Source organism: Ostrinia furnacalis, unplaced genomic scaffold, assembly GCF_004193835.3.
Source record: "Ostrinia furnacalis isolate ACB-3 unplaced genomic scaffold, ASM419383v2 OfSCF6657, whole genome shotgun sequence".
Lineage (NCBI taxonomy): Eukaryota > Metazoa > Arthropoda > Insecta > Lepidoptera > Crambidae > Ostrinia > Ostrinia furnacalis.
The window spans coordinates 495232-511206 of NW_021136896.1; the positions used below are offsets into that span (position 1 = coordinate 495232).

The window sequence follows — 15975 nt, forward strand, 5'->3', positions numbered from 1 at the left end:
GGTTACACACGCTCCAGCTGGGTGACAGTGAGCTACGTCGAATATGTGATGTGCTAAATTCTAACCTTGATGATAAGGGACTTCAGTACATCAAAGACAACTACGTATTAAAGGACAATAAATTATATCGGTACATAGGCGGTGACAAGGCAAACTTGCGCTGGGTGGTTCCGAAGGGTGCAAGGTGGCATCTATGTCGTCTTAACCATGACGATATTGGTCATTTTGGTGTGGAGAAGACCCTTGACAGGATAAAGAAAAATTACTGGTTTGCTAAGATGTCAAAATTCGTAAAAAAATACGTTACTTCTTGTCTCGAATGCGCTTTTGCCAAAAATAACTCAAAAAACCGCGAGGGTCTGCTCCATCCCATTACAAAAGTCGAACAACCATTTCATACAGTTCATGTTGACCACCTTGGACCCTTCGTGAAATCAAAGAAAGGTTTTACGTATCTACTTGTTCTCGTAGATGGCTTCACCAAATTTTGTCTCATTAAACCTGTCCGAAATACAAAAACCCAAAATACCGTTCGGGCTCTCGATGATATTTTCTGTACTTTTAAAAATCCCGATCGTCTTGTTAGCGACCGAGGCAGTTGCTTCACGGCAAACAGTTTCAAGACTTTTTGTACTCAAAAAGGTATCAAACACATCTTGAATGCCGTAGCAAGTCCGAGGTCAAACGGCCAAGTCGAAAGGTATAATCGTACCATTCTCGACTCTATGCGTGCTATGGCTGTTAAGTATGGGGAAAAAGATTGGGACAGGCATATTGGAACCATTCAATGGGGATTAAACAATACTGTCCAGAAAACTATTGGAAAGACTGCATCAGAAGTATTGTTTGGTCCCTGTATGAATGGCGAAAAGAATCCAATCCTTAGCGAAGTAACCATGGAAACACGAGACGATAGCAATCTCACTGAAACTCGAAGGGCAGTTAAGGAGAGAATTGATAATGAACAAGTGAGACAGAAACAGGCTTACGACAAAAATAGGCAACCGGCACGTACATATAATGAGGGGGAACTTGTCAAAATAACTAAAACATGCTTTAACAATGACGGCAAAAGCAAAAAACTAATGCCTACTTATATCGGGCCCTATCGAGTAGCTCAAGTGTTAGGTAGAGACAGATACAAGCTAGTGCCAATTCCGGGTATGAGTAACTCGCAAAATAAACGGCCTACAACAGTTGCGGCGGATCGCATGATGCCATGGATACATATTTCCGCCTTGGAACTTAATGAACATGATTCAGATCAAGATTATAATACAGACGATAGTAATTAGATCAATTATTGATTTGNATACTAGTGGTGCTCAATCAAAACACTTGCCGCTCTTTAGAAACTCAAAAACACTTATCGCTCTTTACGTGACAAATTAAAACCTAAATATCCCAGAGAAATTCCCGGCACTAACCACTTCGGCCAACACGCTGACGGCTACGGAACGGCCTACTTCCGGAACGTGATAAATTCTAAACTGCGCCAGGATACTCCGGGGGAACTACACCGAATTATCGCCGAAGTTGCAACACTATTATAAAACTCCCTAATTGCAAGTTGCAAACGATCACATTTTAGATACAATCATTTTTTTTATTTTATAACGAGAGCTTTCAGAACATGGAAAGTAATGTAAAATTGATTCAAATGGAATTTGAATAGGTTCAGTTTCAGGAACAACTAATAAAAAAGACATAAATATAATAAAGATAATGATTATCTACGAGTATAATATTAGTAAAGTACACCACCATTCAATGAAGGGTAAAACTATTTTCACAATTTATTTTAAAAATACTTATTGATAAAAAAAAACAACTATTCTTTACGGTTCTAAGATATGACTGATCTGTGGTAATACCTACATATCCCGAGCTGCGTAAAGTCCGTAAGCCGAAAGATAACATTTTACCTGCTAATTCATGCATTAAATCATAGTTCCTATTATATTCATGTTTACTGAACGGGTTATTAGATCTACAAATATTTCTGAGAATCATTTTCATATAGAGATCACATTGAATACAATATTTGCCATTGTGTATTTAATTAATACTCCAAGTCTTCCTTTTATTATCTCTTTAGGCATTTGCTAATGTTGCTCTACAACTTTTGACTAACAAATATTTTAAGTGAACGCATTGGAAATAATGTGAATTTGATACTTTCTCACCAAAAACATTTTCATATTTATAAGTAACTAATTAGGTAAATAAATAAATTTTGCCAAGGCGAGGCAATATGGCGAATTTGGAAAAAGTTGTCAGATCTTAAGTAGAGCCAAGCTTCTAACTAAGCAAGCCCTAATTACACACTACGCTTTAGTCAAAATATGTGTCCTGGCCGTTCTCAAAGTTTTCAAAAAACAGTCAATTTAATACTTAGATATTTACCTCTAGTTATTCTAACAACAGACCTAGAGATTTTAATGGAAGAATCGAATGATCTTCCTTACGCTTCCAGCCACTTAGCCAGACGGTGTAGTAGAAAAAAACGTTGGCTTCGAAGATAATTTAAACCTGACGAGTGCAGATGTTCGTCTGCCGCAGCGCCGCAGATGCGCTGGCAGGTGCTGCGCGTGCACCTGTGCGCTATTACAAATATCTACCAATATTGTATGCGTTCGGCGCGCTAAGGTGTATGCGAAGAACTCTTAATTTAATACTTTTTCAAGAATAGGTAAACCACTGGACCGATTGATATATAGAGATTCGGTATAGAGATGAATCATAGATTGTTCATAGGTTCATAGTGTAATAATAAGTACTTTGATTGAGACCTAGAAAAAACCATAGTATTACACGGTTTTTTGAAAAGAGGTTAGGAGCGCAATGAAGCTATAGAGTCATGTAAAATAAACTAAGAAAGAGATCAAAATGCTTTCTTGGCTAAAAAAAGTCATCCATTGTACAAGAGCAACAGTTTTGATAATGAACACTATAATACCAAACTAAAAAAATAACACGCATCTTTCCCGTAGCGGTAAAAATATAATATCAGTTTACAAACTTGCGCGACAAGTACAAGTAAGCAGCAGCAGCTGGCGCTTCGAAAAGTGTTGCCAATATGATAATAAGCTTTACATTGCAACAAGGACAGGGACAAGACATGGCCCGCAGTGCGACTCGCGTGATTTTCGGCATGCGCCGGCGCAGGTAGTGGTTTATTTACAAGCGCACCCCCGCGCCGGCCGCACGTCTGCTCTGCGTCTTCACTCCGCGTTTGTTTACACGCACGTGTTCAGTTTCTTAATACCACACCGACGATATTGACCTATTTAGTGTTACTAGTTCAATTTCTAAACAAATGCTCAAAATCTCTTTGTATAAAGATTTGCAAAAAACTCGTTCGTCATCAAAATATGCCTGATATACAACGACAGGTAAGTGTTTTCTTATTGATTTTATAGTTTTCTACGTTTATTTAATCACAATGCAAAAGTGTACCTACATAATAACGACTTGTTAACAGGGGGTTTGTTTCTAGTCACCTAAAAATAATAAGTAATTAAATAGTTAGTTAATATTATCACAAACTAATTTAAAAAATAGGAGATAATTCCTAATATCAACTTGAATGGTTTGAAATGAAAGTTTTTCCAGTATGCTCTTACAAAATTCAGTTAACTACAGTTTTACGTTCTTACCGATAACAGTAACCTCAAAAAAATATAATCATTATCTAGTAATTACTTAGTTGTATTAATTGGGATTTGGGTGCGATACATAAAATATTGACTTAATTAAAATTCGAAATTAACTAGCTAACGAAGTCTTGATAAGGAATATTCACACCTCATAAGCCAAATTAAAAATGATACCTACTTGGTCAAGGAAAATTATTTATCGGTATGTTTTTAATGTTTTTGTTAATTTTGAGGAAATATTTATTATATTTTTACTATAATAACTTTTTCTAATGCTAATAACCAATATTCTGTTAATTAAAAATGTATAAGTAATTAATTAAGTATAATATATGGTTTATTTCTTTAAGTTATTGTTTATACATATAATGATTGGAATTTATTTATTTAGAAAAACTAATCTTTTATAGTGTGTAATAATAACAAGTTAACCAACAGGTAAACCTTATATACATTTCTAAACTTGACCCCCTTGCACTCCAGGTGCATTACCATAGCACAGTAGATACTCCCATTATTACCTCATTAGCTAACGGTACCTCATTGCCATTCCACCGGTGGTCTCCTCAGGATGTCCACTTTGTAACTTGGTCTGCACCTTCTTCAATATTCTAATGATGCCCGCGATGTTGTTCGTCCAAATAGGGCGCTGCATCTCGATGCCTGTCTGTCATACGTCTCTGGAATCGTGATGATCTGACATAGGTACGCTGTATCAAAGCAGTTTGATTTGAATAAATTGTAGGATCGCCTGACTTGACAATGTATACTTATAAACCGATATCTAAGATCCGTTACAATTTTGCATAATAATTACTTATTAGGACAACTTTTTCCTACATCTTGGCAATGAGGTAGGTATGTAGTTCCAAAGATGGTAGAGATACCTTTTGCAAACTAATTAAGTTATGTAGAAAGTTGCCTGGTTGAAATAATGAACAGACACTTTTGGAAGACGAATTGAAAACATTATGGCGTTTGGTCTCTTTCCTTCACATAAATACCTATGATCTTTGTAATCCCGATCAAAGCTTAGAATTACAATGTTATGAATTCCAATTGTGAATCACTATTGCCCTCCATCTTACCTCTATGTATGTACTTATGTATAACTTTCACAATAAATAGTTTGTTTGTTTCTAGTCTTTGATTAAAATACTTTGGGAAAAATACAATTACTTAATTGGACTGATATCTTGTGCATAATATGAATATTTATCGCTAATAGTGTTTATTTACATTCTACATTACCTTCATTGAACCTTGTTTATTTAAAACAATAACATAATCTATATATATAAAAATGAAACCCGTTTCGCGTTGTCACGGCATCACGTGTGAACGGCTGAACCGATTTCGATAATTCTTTTTTTTAAATGTTTGTGGAAGTCCAAGGATGGTTCTTACGGAAAAAAATATTAAGAAAATCTCTACGCTAAGGCGGTACGAAGTTCGCCGGGTCAGCTAGTTAACGTATAAAAATATTTACAGTACCCAGTTATCACAGCATAAATGAACAAATAACAAAAATAAACATTACCTATGATATTAAGTATAGTACCTATGTAATAAAATGCGATAACCTTTATTTAATACACAAATTATATTATTTTTAATTATGTCTACACATCGATTATTATCATTCTGTGATGATCGTGATAACAGTTCGGTTATAAGTTCAAGCTCGATTAATAATTTCGTATATTTATAACTTTTGAAACGCTATCGTACACTAAATGAAAATATTAATTAATTGAGATAATTACTTTAATTTTTCCAAAATCTATAGATATAATTTACTTTTTAAATATTTATAATTATTAACTAACCATTACAGAGAAATAAAGCTTTATTTGCTACATGAAAGTATGGGCAGATATTTTAAACCATTGCCATTGATAAAAGAAAATAGTTATGTATGTCCGTATACATAAAGACAAAACACAGGAACTAACCTTGGTTGTAGACGATTGATATTAGCCAGTATGTGCAAGCACCAATGTTCATCAGTTTGCAATGTAATCGAGTAAGGTTAGTGAGCAGGCTCATCTCTTAAGATAAACTATTAGCACAGATTTAACATACTCTATTAGTGACGCGACTGCAATTCCAAAATCTATTCCAGGTCCTAACGTATAATGTTTTTTAACCTTATGCGCTACTTTACATAAAATCTAGTCTATTACAGTATCCATAAGCATGGAATATTCGTTAACAACAAATAATATTACCGTTGTGCTAGCAGACTGAGTCTTCTGATTGCACCTCCACTGGCTTGCATAATGGATGCACTTTCATAGACAATGGTGTCCTGATAACGATCTCTAATGACAGACCTCCCGCCGCGACCCGCACCTCGAATAGCAAGTAGTCCCGAGGTCAAATATGCTAAAATTCGTAAATTTTTAAAATATCATCTTTGCACTTTGGTAAAGATTTCATGCGAAATGTGCACTGAAAAGTAGAAAATAACTGTTTTATTTATTGCATAATACATTTAATTTGATATCTCTCTCTGTGTGTGAAAGATCTTTGTTTAGGCGCAGAGAGTTTTATTACACTTTTATAAATATTTGGTTAATTTTAGTGTAGGCTCCATTTTTAGTAAAACCATAGTATAATATTGAGGTAAAACAAACTTTGTGTTTATGGATTAATAATTATTTTTTCTTAAATAAAGTATTGAAGTGCATGTCCATGAAATGTCATCGATCAAAGTTAAATAAAAGTTTGATGTTTTTCATGTTGAAGCAAAATAAGCTCAATCTTCAAAGGGCTTCCGCTAAAACTTTCGCGGGCGCCCGTACACGGTTCAGCATCAAAAATTAATATGAGCAGCGCATGCAGGTGCCCGCTGCAGACAAAATTAAATGCTCGCGCGAGTTTTAGCGGAGGCCCTAACTGAAGTTCTGTGAAACTTCTGTTCATCTGTTCACATAGTTAATTGTCAAAAGATCATAACAATCTTCGGATGTCTGTGACGTGAGTTATATAACAGGTGCTTGTGTTCAATTACCTATTGCCAATTATTATGGTTGACTAGCGGCCGCCCGCGACTTCGTACGCGTGGATCCCGTTTTACCCCCTTCCCGCTTTTCTGTTGACATTTTTCCTGAATTTTCTTTGCTATAAACCTCACGGAGCCCGAGACCTTTCCAACGAATGCAAAACCGTGGAAATCGGTTCGTGCGTTCTGGAGTTATAGCGTCAGGGAGGAAAACCCGACTTATTTTTATATAGTAGATTATGAAGAAGATGATGAGAGATGATGATAAGAAAAAACTAGATTGTTGTAAATATTTGTGATCAACAACTACATTCATGAAAACTCGAATAAGTGTACAAATTATTACTTAGTTATCATCGTTAAGTCACATAATACTTACTACAAAAAGATAACAAATTAATATGTTTATAAAATACAACAATTAATTATGCAATAACAAAGGCAATAATAGGAACGATAAAATTATATAATGCTAAATGATTTAATATTTCAGATATAAATATTGTAAATCAGTTTCCGCTACTATTCGCTTATTACAAGTCTGGGAAACCTGCTCTATTATTAGTTGTCCACAACACAAACATGGTGATTGTGCTGTCTGGTGAGCTGAAGGATAAGTAAATCATCTGTTTCAGAGGAAAATGTACATTTAAATAAATGTAAGATATTAACTATATGTTTGGCAGCAGCTTTAAAATCTTGAGAATTTGATGTATTTTGTTGCACATTAATTCAGAATGTATTTTCTAATCTACGTACCTTTATAGGTACTCGTAAAGTGGGTAGGTGAATCGAATCATAGTACAGGAAAGCCAATAAAGATTTAAAAAAGATGGACTATCGACCTATGGACCTATCGAAAAATAACTCCTGAGCTATTAGGTAACAAATTGTAACAAAAATGAACTAACAAATGCGTGTCAATTTTCATATACAGGGTGTTAGGTAAATGGGTATATGAGCCGACACTAGCCCATGTTAACATGGTCATATAAATGGTATGGTGAAGTCAGAAATTTGATATCATGATTTATTTTTTTAAATTTTCATACAAAATAAATTTTATTAATTCAGATTTTTATGAAAATTTAAATAATAAAAATGAAGATATAAATTTTCTGAGTTCACCATACCATTTATATGGCCATGTTAACATGGGTTAGTGTCGGCTCATACCCATTTACCTAACACCCTGTATATATTTGCGACGATACTGGCGGATATCGTCTATTTAAATTAGTAAGATAGGCTATTTATGTCAAAAGGGCGGATCTGCTGTTCGTGGACTATCTTTGTGTTTGTTCCATCTGGAATAACCAGAAACCAATAGATACTCCAAATTATAATGCCTGATAATGTATATTTATTGCAGAACTGATTATTAAAACCACATTATGAATATTAATTTCCTGTTTTAATTGTGGAATTCCCTTTTTACTTTGATGTAGGTACACACACGTGCTCTTAATGTTTATACATAATTATAATATAATATAATATAAGTAAATTTTCCTCCTGAAATCATATAAATTGGAATTATTTGAGTTCAATTATCAATTCGGTTTCAGGAGCGGAGCAATGACGACGTGACATCGAGCCGACTTATTGCGAACGCTGGTAGAAGATGACAAGGGTGGGTCGACGAGCTCACGATGGCTCCGGACGCAAACTACGAGGAGGTGGAGCGGCTCAACGCGGAGGACTACGAGCCCAGAGTGCACCAGGGCAGGAGGATCCTGCCCGAGCTGACGGCGCCCGCGCAGGCCTGGATAGAGAACGAAGACCTAGACCGTTCCGACAGCGTCCACAACAGCCCCGGCGAGAATCGACGACTTCTGAGCCCTCAGGTTCACCAACCGGTGCCAAAGCACAAGTCACGCCTACAAGCGGGCCTCACGCTCGGCGTATCTAACACTCCCAAAAGACACGCAAAATGCCCTCAAACTCCAAAATGTGTCAAAAAGCAGAAAACCAAATATCAGAAGAGACGAGAAAAGCTTCTCGCTATCCTCAAACCTCCATACTTCATAGTCTCCATGATCTTTTTTATCGTAAGTACCTAATTAATGTTATTACTCCATAACAGTTAATTAATGTGATGATAAGTTAATTGGTTCGTTAAGTGGAATTTTATTAGGACCTTTTCCCGTAATGAGCGTTAACGTTTATGGGAACGGAACAATATCTGTATTATCTTTTAATTTAAAAAAATATTAAACTCTAATGAAGTTTATTATTGGCAGGTATGCATCCACATTTGGCTGCCCGAGGACGCGCGCGCCTACCTGCGGTGGACGCCGGGCGCGTGGTGGCGCGAACCGTGGCGGCTGCTCACCTACGGCTTCGTACACGCCGGCGCCGTGCACCTGGCCCTCAATGCAGTCGTGGCCCTCGCTGTAAGTTTGCATTTTGAAATACGTTTCACATTATTTTACTGCATAAATCAGCGAATGCACTCGTTTTCAGATATCCCCAATCTTTATCAAATCGGAATCATTAGTTAATTTCATCGCTAGTAAAATACAGTCACGTTGGGGCAGAAAAGTTCTCGAATGGCGACCATGGGCAGGAAGACGTAGCGTGGGCAAGCCCCCCACTAGGTGGACCGACAATCAGGTGAAGGTCGCGGGAAGAACCTAGATGCGGGCAGCGCAGGACTGGTCGTTATGGAAATTCTTGAGGGAGGACTTTGTCCAGCAGTGGACGTCATTTGGCTGAAACGAACGAACGAGATACAGTTGGCGTCAAATAGTTTGTGGTCAAAGTGGCCAAAATGTTGACAATATAATCTTATTCCAATTGTAACAGTTGCGAACTTATTGACTACTTTGTGCGTCACGGACTATGTATTTGACGTCGGCTTATCTACTAGCGAAGATGTATTATACCTAAAATTAATTCATGATTCCGATTTTCCTTCTACTATTTTGGACATAACAACCGATGACGAAAATGTTATCTGCTTTATTACGTCAAAAGCCCCGGTTTGCGCGCGCAGTGGTGCAGTGAAGTGACGGATTATGTGTGGTCCAGGTGGGGTCGTGCCTGGAGCACGAGCAGGGTTGATGACGCATAACGACCAATGATGAAATCTGCTTTATCACGTCAAAAGCATTTGCGTGCGCAGTGGTGGACAAACACAGGGTTTTTCATTCCGGTGGGGTGGTGCCTGGAGCGCGAGCAGGGCTGGTGGTGCATAACGACCGATGACGAAATGTTATCTGCTTTATTAGGTCAAAAGCCTTTTGCGCGCGCATTGGAGTGACATAGCTTGTGTGGTGCAGGTGGGGTGGTGCCTGGAGCGCGAGCAGGGCTGATGACGCATAACGACCAATGATGAAATCTGCTTTATCACGTCAAAAGCATTTGCGTGCGCAGTGGAATGACAAACCCTGTGTTGTCCAGGTGGTGGTGCCTGGAGCGCGAGCAGGGCTGATGGCGCATAACGACCAATGATGAAATCTGCTTTATCACGTCAAAAGCATTTGCGTGCGCAGTGGAATGATAAACCCTGTGTTGTCCAGGTGGGCTCGTGCCCTGCTTTGATAAGTCAAAAGTGTTTTGCGCTCGCAGTGGAATGACAAACCCTGTGTTGTCCAGGTGGGGTGGTGCCTGGAGCGCGAGCAGGGCTGATGGTGCATAACGACCAATGATTAAATCTGCTTTATCACGTCAAAAGCATTTGCGTGCGCAGTGGAATGACAAACTCTGTGTTGTCCAGGTGGGGTGGTGCCTGGAGCGCGAGCAGAGCTGATGGCGCATAACGACCAATGATGAAATCTGCTTTAGCAAGTCAAAAGCATTTGCGTGCGCAGTGGAATGACAAACCCTGTGTTATAAAATTTTAAACTTTCGCGTTCCATTTCAATTAAAATAGTAAGACACGGGTCTTAACGTAAACGTCTTATTATTTCAAACCCTGTGTTGTCCAGGTGGGGTGGTGCCTGGAGCGCGAGCAATGCTGGTGGCGCATAACGACCTATGACGAAATGTTATCTGCTTTATTACGTCAAAAGTGTTTTGCGCGCGCAGTGTAGTAACAGAGCTTGTGTTGTCCAGGTGGGGTGGGCCCTGCTTTGTAACGTCAAAAGTGTTTTGCGCGCGCAGTGGAATGACAAACCCTGTGTTGTCCAGGTGGGGTGGTGCCTAGAGCGCGAGCAGGGCTGATGGCGCATAACGACCAATGATGAAATCTGCTTTCATCATCATCATCATCATCTCAGCCATAGGACGTGCTGAACATAGGTCTCCCCCAATGCTTTCCATGTTGCCCGGTTGCTAGCGGCCTGCGTCCAGCGCCTTCCTGCTACCTTTACCTGAAATCTGCTTTATTACGTCAAAAGCATTTACATGCGCAGTGGAGTAACAAACCCTGTGTTGTCCAGGTGGGGTGGTGCCTGGAGCGCGAGCAGGGCTGGTGGCGCGTGGTGTGCGTGTGGTGCGGCGGCGTGGCGGCGGGCGCGCTGGGCGCGGGCGCGCTGCAGCCGCGCGTGCAAGTCGTGGGCGCCTCCGCCGCCGTGTATGCGCTGCTCACGGCGCACCTGCCCAACGTCTGTCTGAGGTCAGTCTTGAGTCTTTGCCTTTTCAACACCATCAGTAGGCCTAGAACGCGCGCCGTGATGCGTGATTTTACGCGAAATCCCTATACATTTTGACGTCAAAAATCATCGATAAGATATTATCACAACGACCCCCTAGCCCGGCAGGTGTCTGAAATGTTTCGACTTTACAGAATTTGGCACACAGGATACGGCCAGCGGTCCTGCGGTCAGGTCAAAGTAAATACACATGATGCGGGCTGTGTTTATTTTGACCTAACCGAAGACTGCATCCAGCCAGTGTGAGAAATCCGTACGCGTTAAGATCACCACACACTTTTTGAAAAATACTGAAGTTTTTCGTTTTAACTCACCGGCATTTTACAAATACGAGTACTAGAATATTGCAGTACCTAATGTGGTTTTGATAAATTCGCGAGAGCAAATATTGCGGTTGGGTTGCTGGTTTTACTCGTATTGTCCTGAAACTAATTTAAAATGATGTAATGAATACAAGGTTATTTTGAATTATTGGCTATGACTGAGTAACCTATTTACATAGTCGGAATTAAAATGTATCACTTTCCAATTATACTAATCTATCCGCATCTGGCAAGTCTCATTCGATTTCTGGGTAATACGCCTGTAATAAAGTAATTTTCCGGTAGAGCTCTGCTTTCTAATAATTTGAAATTATGCCAGCAGCTGTCCAATCGACAGACTATTTTGAGCTATTTGCACAAACAAAACAAACATATTATGATGTCACTTCGATAGTGGAAGTATCAATTAATGTAAGGGACATTTTGGCCAAAATGAGTTATATATACCAACGCATTCAGAATTTTCGGCTCTATCGATTGGTATACTTGAAATGTTGATATCTTTAAAAAAATGTCCCTTACCTTAAACATTTTTAGTCGTCTGAATACGACTTTTGGGGAAACAAATGATTTAAAGGACGTAAATTCCTTTTAATAATACAATTCAGCCCTTACCCTAAACTGTTGGTTTTAACTTTTGAACTCATTGAACCTTACTTCATTTAAAACTTTTTGATTTATTATAATTAGGCCCTTACGTTAATATGCATATAGGATATCAATTACTTTTTTTGGTGGTGATATGCATTTAATGCCTCCCACACCTACTACACTTATGAACACTAAGTTGTCTTGTTTCTATCTTTTTTCTGTTCATTTTTACGCAGTTGGGTTTTTGACCGAGGGGCTGAAGGCTCTTCAGAAGCTGTTCAATTCCGTCATCCTCGAAGGAAAAACGCCTACGGTATGGCACAGAAGTGTGGTGACACTCTTCTTCAAAAAAGGCGACAAAACCTTGTTGAAGAATTATAGACCCATCTCACTTCCGAGCCATGTCTACAAGCTGTTTTCGAGAGTCATTACGAATCGTCTCGCTCGTAAGCTCGATGACTTCCAGCCTCGTGATTATTCTTAAATGTACCTTACAACATACATGACATTCCATACTGTGAAATTTCAACATTGTAAGGTACAGTCAAGCTCGTTTTTTTAATGTAAGGGACATGCTATCTTTTAAACTACCCATTTTTCGAAAATTTGGCGTTTATATTATGAAAGAACAGAAAATTCTAAGAAACTTTGCCATAGAAACTATTTAAATCGTAACATCACATAAAAAGATATTGAGGTATAAAGAAAAAAAAAATCGTTTTTTGGCTCTCCTGAAAAGTCGTGTTTTGTCCCTTACAGTAATTGATATTTCCACTATCGACTTATTCGCCAACACAATCGTCAATGAGGGTTTTCGCGATTGAAAAATCCGCCAGATGGCAATACGTAGACGCGAGGTTCAAATGCTGCATGATTGGTGGATTTTGACATATCTGTCAATGTCATGTCAAAAATGATTGAATGATTTCAAAACAACTTAAAATCGAATTTTACATTCGATGGAAAAGTAACGAGGTTTTCAAGACAGTTTAAGATAATGTTCCTAAAGAGGTTATCTTAGTGTTTAGGCTCTGGCCAACTACCGGAAGAAGAAAACTAACTAGTGTTCTCCCGCAGGTTCGGGCACATTCCATTATGGTGGTTCCGTCCGCTGAGCGTGGTGGTGCTGGGCGCGTCGGAGGCGTGCTGGGCGGCCGCGGGCGCGCCGCCCGTGCCCGCGCGCGCCGACCAAGTGGCCTGGTCCGCGCACGTGCTTGGCGCCGTCGTCGGCGTGCCCATCGCCTTCATTGTTTTCCATGGTAAGTTCCTTGCAGCCAAATGACGTCCACTGCTGAACAAAAGCCTCCCCCAAGGATTTTCTTATTCACTGGTCCTGCGCTGCTCGCATCCAGGCGCTCTATACTGAAACATTACTTTGACCCTGCTCCGAAATTCAGGATCTTATCATACTGGGTTTTTTGAAAGATTATCTGCCTCCTAGCATCATCATCAGCCGGGCTAGGATGCGAGCCGTGATATAACTCTTATCGACGTCAAAATGTATAAGCAAAATCGATAAAATGGGGTGATAACCGCTTATCGCGGCGTGCATCCTAGGCCTACAGGTCATTCAGTCTCCACTGCAGGAGGATGACCCTACCTAATCTAATTATTTGAGTAATATTTGGCCTACACTTCCCACGTTCTCACGCTAGCCAGATGAGAAGCCTGATTTTTGCATGTCTCCTTTTACGATATCCAAGGGAATAGCGAGGATAAAGTCCTGTTTATTATAGTCACCTATTACTTCCTCTCTTCTTTGATATCCACGAGAAGAGTGATGGCGACCATATAATACTCTTCTAGAACCACACAGATTCAAATCCTAATCCGGCAATAAATCAAAATCCTACTGAACAACACTTAGCAATATTTCTCAGAAACATTGTTTCAATGTGGTCATAATTCAGATGGTTCGTTCGTTCCTTAGTTTCAGCCGAAAGACGTCCACTGCTGGACAAAGGCCTCCCCGAAGGATTTCCACAAAGACCGGTCCTGCGCCGCTCGCATCCAGGCACCTTCCGTGACTTTCACCAGATCGTCGGTCCACCTAGTGGGAGGCCTGCCCACGCTACGTCTTCCGGCTCGTGGTCGCCACTCAAGAACTTTCCTGCCCCAGTGGCCTGATTCAGGCCTAATTCAGATCATTCATTCTAAAATTCTATCCGACTCATAGAAACTTCATCCTATAAAATCATTAAATATTCATTATGGTACCTCTTTGTCTGCAGGTGAGAACGACTCGACCTTATTCATAAAGGTGTGCCGCGTTCTTTCGGCGCTGGTGCTGACGGCAGGCATTATCGCCGCGGCGCTACACTTCACGCTCTGGCACGACGTAGACTATTGATATTGGCTGAGTTTGCTGCTCCAAATCGACATGGGATCATCAAGGCCACCTCTGAAGACAAGCTTCGTCAAAATGACTTGGTGAGAAACGAAATTATATCGACCAAATCATCAGAAGAACTTCAGAAAATTATGAATGATGCTATGAAGAAGTAGATGATGTTTAGAAATAGTTGTATTTTGATGCACTCTAAATGAAATTGAAAGTGGTATGAACATGATTGTTTGACCACTTTGAGCTAATTCGACTGACTACTTACTGATATGTTAAGTTGTTAAGGCACATTTTTATCATCAAGTCATTGTCATGATACGCGCCACAAGCAGAAAAGAATGCCTATTTCACTGTCATTCAAAACTCTTTCAAACAAGACCGAATTTATTAAGAGTGGGCGCTTTTCATGGCATCCATGATAAGTACTAATATAATAAATTGGTGCCATACGATAATAATAAGAAAGATTATGACGCTTTAGGTAACGAAACAAGTTTGCCTCTGTAAATAACTTTAATTCGTAAGTAAAATTTATTTTATAAATATCGTAAGAAGTAGTTGTATTTAAGTTTGAACGATTTCTATGAAATCTTTTAATTGTTTTGCATCAAAACATTGGCTCGTGATTGTTGTAAGGTAGTTGTATAAAATGGTGCAATGTGAATATTTACTTGGTATCGACGCCTGCAGTGGTGCAGCTTTCGTCTTGACCGCACAACTTATTATGCTTACAAAATCGTGGCGAGGCATTTAAATGAAGTATCCTATCACTAAAATTCAAATGAAAAGGTTAATAAAAATGTAATATGTATAAATGAACTTATTGACGAGAATGGAGGAAGCTCCGCATACGCCTCACAATACAAAATATCAAAATCTCTCTCTCTCTCTCTCTCTTTCTCTGCTAAGGGAAACTGTACTTCAAGAAGATAGAAGTGATAAATGCGTGCCATAAGTTGACACAATTGTGATAACAAGCGTCGGTGTTTATGTTAACCAAAGAAATATTTATTTCTAGTCGTTTAAGTTACTTTTAATAGTCTCAAATTTTGTAACATTTTCACATGTTAGTCATTGAAAATGAAAACGCTCTTTTATGTTGAAATATTTAAGTATAGTTGAACATTTTAACAAAAATTAAGTTATCTGGTTTATCAGACCCTGGAAGGGTTTTTAACGGAGTGAGATAACGCAAACATATCTTTTGTACTGTATTTGTAAAAAATATTCCTTGGAGTTTGTATATTGTACATTAAATATTAAGATTTTTTTATATTTCAAACAATGTGCATCAAAAAAGATATTAAGTATACAATTTGTCATTCTCTACTGACCAAAGGTGCCTAAAGTTTTTTAAATGTTTCTATAGATATTGATGACCTCACAGATAAAATGTAAAAATCTGCATGTAAATTTTGCTCTAATACAGAACTTAATGAACCATAAAGAAACA

General features: G+C 38.8%; 1 protein-coding gene across 1 annotated transcript; it reads left to right on the forward strand.

Moving 5' to 3' along the window:
* Nucleotides 1-3085: 3085 nt before the first annotated feature.
* LOC114362653 (rhomboid-related protein 1) lies at nucleotides 3086-15915 on the forward strand. The gene is made up of 6 exons (XM_028318126.1): nucleotides 3086-3395; nucleotides 8235-8717; nucleotides 8910-9062; nucleotides 11052-11227; nucleotides 13256-13437; nucleotides 14410-15915. The coding sequence occupies exons 2-6, from the start codon at nucleotides 8319-8321 to the stop codon at nucleotides 14526-14528; spliced, it is 1029 nt and encodes a 342-aa protein (XP_028173927.1). The 5' UTR covers nucleotides 3086-3395; nucleotides 8235-8318; the 3' UTR covers nucleotides 14529-15915.
* Nucleotides 15916-15975: the final 60 nt, after the last annotated feature.